The sequence below is a fragment of the Oncorhynchus gorbuscha genome, linkage group LG24, assembly GCF_021184085.1.
Source record: "Oncorhynchus gorbuscha isolate QuinsamMale2020 ecotype Even-year linkage group LG24, OgorEven_v1.0, whole genome shotgun sequence".
In the NCBI taxonomy this organism is placed as follows: Eukaryota; Metazoa; Chordata; class Actinopteri; order Salmoniformes; family Salmonidae; genus Oncorhynchus; species Oncorhynchus gorbuscha.
This window is the reverse complement of record NC_060196.1, coordinates 631,870-641,438: the sequence shown is the minus strand read 5'-3', so window position 1 is coordinate 641,438 and position 9,569 is coordinate 631,870. Positions and strand designations below refer to the sequence as shown.

General features: G+C 43.0%; 1 protein-coding gene across 1 annotated transcript in view; it reads left to right on the top strand.

Moving 5' to 3' along the window:
- Positions 1-756: 756 nt before the first annotated feature.
- The window catches only part of LOC124013008 (von Willebrand factor A domain-containing protein 7-like), a 63,077-nt gene continuing 54,264 nt past the window's right edge, over positions 757-9,569 (top strand). The window contains exons 1-4 of the mRNA XM_046327113.1: positions 757-776; positions 3,224-3,413; positions 3,664-3,800; positions 5,981-6,125. Coding sequence (XP_046183069.1) covers positions 3,228-3,413; positions 3,664-3,800; positions 5,981-6,125 — 468 coding nt within the window. The 5' untranslated portion in view covers positions 757-776; positions 3,224-3,227. The remainder of the gene's footprint in view (positions 777-3,223; positions 3,414-3,663; positions 3,801-5,980; positions 6,126-9,569) is intronic.

Here is a 9,569-nt window from a genome sequence, read left to right as displayed (position 1 = left end):
TGTCTCTTTCTACTCCTCTGTCTCTTTCTCCTCCTCTGTCTCTTTCTCCTCCTCTGTCTCTTTCTACTCCTCTGTCTCTGTCTCCTCCTCTGTCTCTTTCTACTCCTCTGTCTCTTTCTCCTCCTCTGTCTCTGTCTACTCCTCTGTCTCTGTCTACTCCTCTGTCTCTTTCTCCTCCTCTGTCTCTGTCTACTCCTCTGTCTCTTTCTACTCCTCTGTCTCTTTCTCCTCCTCTGTCTCTGTCTACTCCTCTGTCTCTGTCTACTCCTCTGTCTCTTTCTCCTCCTCTGTCTCTTTCTACTCCTCTGTCTCTGTCTACTCCTCTGTCTCTGTCTACTCCTCTGTCTCTTTCTACTCCTCTGTCTCTTTCTACTCCTCTGTCTCTTTCTCCTCCTCTGTCTCTTTCTACTCCTCTGCCTCTGTCTACTCCTCTGTCTACTCCTCTGTCTCTTTCTCCTCCTCTGTCTCTTTCTACTCCTCTGTCTCTTTCTCCTCCTCTGTCTCTTTCTACTCCTCTGTCTCTTTCTACTCCTCTTCTCAGGGCTGATCACCATAAGGGGTGGAGCGAGAGAGGGAAGGAGGGGGGGAGAGAGACCAATGAGAGAATGAGGGGGTGGGTGTGTGAAAAAGGGGTGAGGGGTGGGTGTGTGAAAGAGGGGTGAGGGGTGGGTGTGTGAAAGAGGGGCTGTGGTATGTGTGAAAGAGAGGGTGTGGTCTGTGTGTGGGGATGGGTAGAGATTGAAGGGATTAGAGGAAGTAAAAGTGCGAAAAACAAGGTAAGGATGAATGTTTGTGCATTTTAAGATGGAAAATGAACATGTTTTAATTCTGACAAATGATGTGTAATGTGGACATGTGTGAAGGAGGGTTTTCAGGTTTTTCACGTGTCTTTTGAAGGGAGAAATAAGGACCATGTGAATCATTTCATTTTAATTGTGTTAGATGATGCTCGTCACGCGTCTTTGCAAATGTCAAAATCAATGTTGTATATGAATGCCAAAGTGCACTGCAGTCATATGGCTTAAGTCCTGTTGCAGTACAGAAACAAAATACTGGGACAGTTTCATGAGATTAAAAGGGCAGTCTGCCATTGTAAAGACAAAACAAACGTATTTAAAGTCATTCCCATGATGATGTATCAATCGCAAGTTTAAATTTAGCTTTAAACTTCAGTTTTGTCCCCTTTTCAATGTCCTCATCTTTACATTATGGGAACAGTAATGTGTACACACACTGTTGTTGTACAAAGCATGGAAAATAATCAGAACAAATGTTTATTTGATGCAAGACCAGATAGTATGAGGGTCAGGAGATTTGAAAATCAATAGACAGGAAGAAATATGTTCATCAACAGTTTAAGAGTTTAAAAGGATGCATTATGAATTAAACATAGTATTTATATATGTGTCATTTAGAAAGAAGCAGAAAATCCCCCCCAAAAACAACCAAAAACATGCACCACCACGCCCATTATAATGATACAGAAAAATGTCCTCTCTGCCTCCATCTAGTGGTGGTGATTAGTAGCTTCACTGTATCAACTGAATATACTGTTATCAGTTATCAACTGCTATCCCCTGACCCTGTGACCTCTGACCCTGTGACCTACCCAACACCACCTCTTATAAAATCCCCTTTGAGTCCCACTATGTTACCATGACAACATAACAGATACACCTCACTCAGGGGGCAGAACCCTCTGATACTGTCACCGTCTACCTTGTGAAGTAAAGGAAAAAGGAAACCATAGTTACACCATAACGTTGGAACCATCCACTCCCTGGTTGAAGAATGATGTTTACCATCCAGAGTTAGTTTGGTCACCATCATGACAATAAATATATATACCCATCATAATCGATGCAATCACATTTCTCTGAAAATCAATAGTAATCTCATCAGACTTCCTGTGAAACTAAAACCATAAATATACCTTGCTGTGGATTTACAGTTGAGTAACAGTGTGCAAAGCTGTCATGAAGGCATGAAATGATTTGTTCAACACTTGTTTGGTTACTACATGATTCCATATGTGTTATTTCATAGTTTTGATGTCTTCACCATTATTCTACAATGTAGAAAACAGTAAAAAAAAAATCAATAATAAATGAGTAGGTGTTTCCAAACTTTTGACTGGTACTGTATCTATATACGTACATACAGTGTATTCAGGAAGTATTCAGACCTCTTGACTTGTTCCACATTATGTTACGTTACAGCCTTATTCTAAAATGGATTAAATAGTCCCCCTCCCCCAATCAATCCATACACAATATCCCATAATGGCAAAGCAAAAACTGTTTCTATTAAAAATAAAATACTTAAATATTACATTTACATAAGTATTCAGACACTTTACTCAGTATTTTGTTGAAGCACCTTTGGCAACGATTTACAGCCTCGAGTCTTCCTGGGTATGACACTACATGCTTGGCAAACCTGTATTTGCAGAGTTTCTCCCATTCTTCTCTGCAGATCCTCTCAAGCTCTGTCATGTTGAATGGGGAGCGTCGAAGCACAGCAATTTTCAGGTCTCTCCAGAGATGTTCGATCGGGTTCAAGTCCTTGAGGAACTAAAGGTGTTCAATAAATAGCTATTCAGCTAAAGGTTATTCACAGAGTATACCAACACATTAGGAACACTAATACTGAGATGCCCTCAGAACAGCCTTCTTAAGTCAAGGTGTGTCCTTTGGGTGGTGGACCATTCTTGATACACAGCGGAAACTGTTGAGCGTGAAGAATCCAGCAGCTTTGCAGTTCTTGACACAAGCCGGCACACCTGGCATCTACTACCCTTTTGTTTGTCTTGCCCATTCACCCTCTGAATGACACACATACACAGTCCATGTCTCCAATGTCTCAAGGCTTCTTCAACCGGTCCCCTCCCCTTCCTCTACACTGATTGAAGTGGGGTAACAGGGAATGTATTATGTGCCAGGACAGGGGCTAAACCCCGTCTCTAATTAGGTGTCAATGTCTTGTAATATTTTAATCATGAAGATGCTTCTGTCTACTAACTTTATTATAGGGCATGTTGGGATGTGGCCAAGATATTTAACAACAGGGGCTGGGTCGGGGATTTCCTTACAGTTGTTGATAATGAAATCCCACTTCATTATGATGATGATGATGATGGCAGTCTCACTCTCTCTCTTTTTCTTTGTCTCTTGCTCTCTCACTCTCACTCCCCCCCCCCGCCATCCACCACCCACCCCCACAGACTGATGATGTCCCCAGTGCTGTGCATGTCCTTCTTGGCCCTAGTCCTATCAGGAGGAGCCTGGGCGTTTCCTCCCATTGGGGACGGAGCCTCCACCCATGTCAGCATCACAGAAAAAGCCGTGCTACAGAAGGTCACAGAGGTGTGCCGAGCCATCGCCGAGAAAGAGGGACGAGACTTCACCCCCACGGTAAGTGTGTGTGTGTGTGTGGGTGTGCGTGTGAGAGAGAGAGAGAGAGAGAGAGAGAGAGAGAGAGAGAGAGAGAGAGAGAGAGAGAGAGAGAGAGAGAGAGAGAGAGAGAGAGAGGGAAGAGTTTTGTGTCAGAATGAGTGTTAAGATTTTCTTTTATCTAAATGTGATTATCTTTGTCTACCCTTCCCTCAATTCTGATTGGCTGATTTCTAACCTCTACCCTTTGACCTATGACCTTTACCTGTAGGGTAACTCTGCTGAGGAGCTGGTCCAGGCCTGCCTGGGACCCAAAGCAACAGGTGAAGTGTCAGCAGCTAAGTTCAAATCTGCCCTGAATGAGATCTACATACAGAACGGACAGGTGGACAGAGACTTTGTCAACAGGTTGGTCTCCATTGATAGAGAATGAGGTTAACTTACTATGTCAACAGGTTGGTGCTCCATTGATAGAGAATGAGGTTCCCTTATTATGTCAACAGGTTGGTGCTCCATTGATAGAGAATGAGGTTCCCTTATCATGTCAACAGGTTGGTCTCCATTGATAGAGAATGAGGTTCCCTTATTATGTCAACAGGTTGGTCTCCATTGATAGAGAATGAGGTTCCCTTATCATGTCAACAGGTTGGTCTCCATTGATAGAGAATGAGGTTCCCTTATTATGTCAACAGGTTGGTCTCCATTGATAGAGAATGAGGTTCCCTTATCATGTCAACAGGTTGGTGCTCCATTGATAGAGAATGAGGTTCCCTTATCATGTCAACAGGTTGGTCTCCATTGATAGAGAATGAGGTTCCCTTATTATGTCAACAGGTTGGTCTCCATTGATAGAGAATGAGGTTCCCTTATCATGTCAACAGGTTGGTCTCCATTGATAGAGAATGAGGTTCCCTTATTATGTCAACAGGTTGGTCTCCATTGATAGAGTCAGGTTCCCTTATCATGTCAACAGGTTGGTGCTCCATTGATAGAGAATGAGGTTCCCTTATCATGTCAACAGGTTGGTCTCCATTGATAGAGAATGAGGTTCCCTTATCATGTCAACAGGTTGGTCTCCATTGATAGAGAATGAGGTTCCCTTATTATGTCAACAGGTTGGTCTCCATTGATAGAGAATGAGGTTCCCTTATCATGTCAACAGGTTGGTCTCCATTGATAGAGAATGAGGTTCCCTTATTATGTCAACAGGTTGGTCTCCATTGATAGAGAATGAGGTTCCCTTATCATGTCAACAGGTTGGTGCTCCATTGATAGAGAATGAGGTTCCCTTATCATGTCAACAGGTTGGTCTCCATTGATAGAGAATGAGGTTCCCTTATTATGTCAACAGGTTGGTCTCCATTGATAGAGAATGAGGTTCCCTTATCATGTCAACAGGTTGGTCTCCATTGATAGAGAATGAGGTTAACTTACTATGTCAACAGGTTGGTGCTCCATTGATAGAGAATGAGGTTCCCTTATTATGTCAACAGGTTGGTGCTCCATTGATAGAGAATGAGGTTCCCTTATTATGTCAACAGGTTGGTCTCCATTGATAGAGAATGAGGTTCCCTTATTATGTCAACAGGTTGGTCTCCATTGATAGAGAATGAGGTTCCCTTATCATGTCAACAGGTTGGTCTCCATTGATAGAGAATGAGGTTCCCTTATTATGTCAACAGGTTGGTCTCCATTGATAGAGAATGAGGTTCCCTTATCATGTCAACAGGTTGGTGCTCCATTGATAGAGAATGAGGTTCCCTTATCATGTCAACAGGTTGGTCTCCATTGATAGAGAATGAGGTTCCCTTATTATGTCAACAGGTTGGTTTCCATTGATAGAGAATGAGGTTAACTTATTATGTCAACAGGTTGGTCTCCATTGATAGAGAATGAGGTTCCCTTATTATGTCAACAGGTTGGTGCTCCATTGATAGAGAATGAGCTTCCCTTATTATGTCAACAGGTTGGTGCTCCATTGATAGAGAATGAGGTTCCCTTATTATGTCAACAGGTTGGTGCTCCATTGATAGAGAATGAGCTTCCCTTATTATGTCAACAGGTTGGTGCTCCATTGATAGAGAATGAGCTTCCCTTATTATGTCAACAGGTTGGTGCTCCATTGATAGAGAATGAGGTTCCCTTATTATGTCAACAGGTTGGTGTTCCATTGACAGAGAATGAGGTTCGTTCACGCAGATGAGCAGGGACCCTGGGTATCTTTCTTTTGGTGTTTTTCAGAGTCAGTAGAAAGGCCTCTTTAGTGTCCTAAGTTTTCATAACTGTGACCTTAATTGATTACCGTCTGTAAGCTGTTAGTGTCTTAACGACCGTTCAACAGGTGCATGTTCATGTATTGTTTATGGTTTATTGAACAAGCATGGGAAATAGCGTTTTAAACTCTTTACAATGAAGATATGTGAAGTTATTTGGATGTTTACGAATTATCTTTGAAAGACAGGGTCCTGAAAACTATTTAAATAACTCATCATTGTCATTATTGTGCCAGCCCAAGTGAACATTTGATATATCACTCCTACAGCCATTTTCTATATAAAAGCAATTGATCATAATCTTTATTATAACAGCCCAGCCCATCATTTTAACTCTGAGGCGTTTGCTCTGGGCCGGCGCCTTATAACTGATGGGGTGGCCAGCATCAAGGCCAACGTACAAAAGGAGAACTTCCTGGCTGCCAGAGAGACACTGGGGAGAGTACTACACACACTACAGGTAAGAGGAGAGACACTGGGGAGAGTACTACATACACTACAGGTAAGAGGAGAGGGGGGGGTGAATGAGGGGATATGCAAACATTTCCGGTAGCTAGAGAGACACTGGGGAGAGAACTATACACACTACAGGTAGCTAGAGAGACACTGGGGACAGTACTTTACACAGTACAGGTAGCTAGAGAGACACTTTGGGAGAGGACTGTACACAGTCCAGGTAGCTAGAGAGACACTGGGGAGAGAACTATACACACTACAGGTAGCTAGAGAGACACTGGGGACAGTACTTTACACAGTACAGGTAGCTAGAGAGACACTTTGGGAGAGGACTGTACACAGTCCAGGTAGCTAGAGAGACACTGGGGAGAGGACTGTACACAGTACAGGTAGCTAGAAAGACACTGGGGAGAGGACTGTACACACTACAGGTAACTAGAGAGACACTGGGGGAGAGGACTGTACACAGTACAGGTAGCTAGAAAGACACTGGGGAGAGGACTGTACACACTACAGGTAACTAGAGAGACACTGGGGAGAGGACTGTACACAGTACAGGTAGCTAGAGAGACACTGGGGAGAGTACTACACACACTACAGGTAAGAGGAGAGACACTGGGGAGAGGACTGTACACACTACAGGTAAGAGGACAGAGAGGGGGAGGGGGGTGTTAAGGGTTATGAAATATTCTATGATTGACAGACTGGTTGAATAAAGAGAAAACTATACCATAAAATTGCCATAAATGTTTCATTCTTATGAAATGTATATCTGCAGGATACATTGTATACAGTCCTTTTAGCATGATATATTATGTTTCATATGTTATTTATGAATTTGTGGATGTCCTTCATCCATTTGGTATGATGTGTTACAAATTACAATTCATATGATATGTTACGAATTTCAATGTGTTATTGCTAACGTTAGCTTGTGGGCTAATGTTAGCTAGGCTAGAGGTTAGGGTTAGGGGTTAGGGTTAAGGTTAGGGTTAAGGTTAGGAGTTATGTCAAAGGGTTAAGGTAAGGGTCATGGATAAGGGAAGGGTTAGCTAAAAGGGTTAAGGTTAGGGTTATTAGGTTAGCTAACATGCTAAGTAGTTGCAAAGTAGCTACAAAGTAGTAAGTAGTTCAAAAGTTGCTGATTAGCAAAAATGCTAAAATTGTCCGTGATGAGATTCGAACGCACAACATTTGGGTGGCTAGATGTTTGCGTTATATGCCCGGCCAACCACTCTCTCTCTGTTCATTGTTGCCTTAAGTAAACTTCTGACTCATGTAACCATACCAAATGTAATATATGTTCATTGTTTCATTTCAGTATCCAGGATAAAAGGTCAAATTTACACCATTTACACTCTTATCCAGAGCAATTTACAGTAAGCATAGGAAATGTAATATAGATTGTTTGAGGGAGTGAGAGAGAGAGGGAGAGAGGGAGTGAGAGAGAGAGGGAGAGAGGGAGAGAGAGAGAGAGAGAGAGAGAGAGAGAGAGAGAGAGAGAGAGAGAGAGAGAGAGAGAGAGAGAGAGAGAGGGGGAAGTGGAAAGAAAGGGTGGGAGTCCAACACTTTCAAGAATCAAGGGATGTAAGATCAGGAGTTGCAGACCTGAGATAAACTTCTTTAGACCTGCATCTGATAGCGCCACACAGACTGGAAGACAGCCAGCAAGATAAATCTAACCCTTGGTTTTCTTCTGAACTATCTGAGCTCATTTAGATGAGAAATCCGGCCTGGACCAAAGCAAGGAAAACTGACTGTGTAGTTGTCTGGCAATCTTTCAGACAACTGAGTAAGAGACGTACAATCTACGTTAAGAAAGCTTTTTAAGCTCTATCTCTGACTCTGCTGGTGATCCTACATTTTTGGGGGAAAACAGTAAATGTACTGAAGCGTACAAATTCCTCTTCTTTCCTGCCTAAGCAAGTTCTATCTGACTCTGGCATCATAACGGAGAACACTGGGACACGTGGAGCTTCTTTATCATCATTTTATCTCGGCTGGCTTTTTATTTTGCTGGTCAATCAATCGACTGCCTTTCCCTCTTCCTGCCTCTAGCTGACTTGACTGTTAACCCGTCAACTTCTAGTGAATTTTTGGTTGTCATGGCAACAGTTCACTGTGATATGCTAGATGCCTTGCTTAAGATTCATGTCAAATAATCCACTGGGGCTGATATGCTTAATCCAATTTTGGCTGCAGCTCTCTGCCCCCCTGATTGTTGAATGAATAACCAATATTTTTAATCTGATGGACTCCCGAGTGGTGCAGCGGTCTAAGGCACTGCATCTCAGTTCTACAGGTGTCACTACAGACCCTGGTTTGATTCCAGCTTGTATCACAATCCGGCCATGATTGGTAGTCCCATAGGGCGGCTCACAATTGGCGCAGCGTCGTCCGGGTTTGGCCGGGATAGGTTGTCATTCTAAATAAGAATTTGTTCTTAACTGACTTGCCTGGTTAAATAAAGGTTAAAATTGAAAGATTATATATGATACTATCCCCCAAGGTTTAGAAGGTGGCCCATGTGCTCCCCTTTCACAAAAGTGATGACCCTTGTGACCTAAATAATGAATCACCCTATCTCTAAATGTTCTTGACTAGCTAAAAATATTAGAATCCTTGATTCATTCTTAAGCTAAGATATTTCTTATCTTTGAAATGTACATCGGTCAGGTTGTAGACCAGGTCGTAGCACTATCTCTGCTGCATCCATGGGTCTAAATGTACATCGGTCAGGTTGTAGACCAGGTCGTAGCACTATCTCTGCTGCATCCATGGTTCTAAATGTACATCGGTCAGGTTGTAGACCAGGTCGTAGCACTATCTCTGCTGCATCCATGGTTCTAAATGTACATCGGTCAGGTTGTAGACCAGGTCGTAGCACTATCTCTGCTGCATCCATGGGTCTAAATGTACATCGGTCAGGTTGTAGACCAGGTCGTAGCACTATCTCTGCTGCATCCATGGGTCTAAATGTACATCGGTCAGGTTGTAGACCAGGTCGTAGCACTATCTCTGCTGCATCCATGGTTCTAAATGTACATCGGTCAGGTTGTAGACCAGGTCGTAGCACTATCTCTGCTGCATCCATGGTTCTAAATGTACATCGGTCAGGTTGTAGACCAGGTCGTAGCACTATCTCTGCTGCATCCATGGTTCTAAATGTACATCGGTCAGGTTGTAGACCAGGTCGTAGCACTATCTCCGCTGCATCCATGGTTCTAAATGTACATCGGTCAGGTTGTAGACCAGGTCGTAGCACTATCTCCGCTGCATCCATGGTTCTAAATGTACATCGGTCAGGTTGTAGACCAGGTCGTAGCACTATCTCCGCTGCATCCATGGTTCTAAATGTACATCGGTCAGGTTGTAGACCAGGTCGTAGCACTATCTCTGCTGCATCCATGGTTCTAAATGATGTGGTTAATTGTATGGATAAAACACT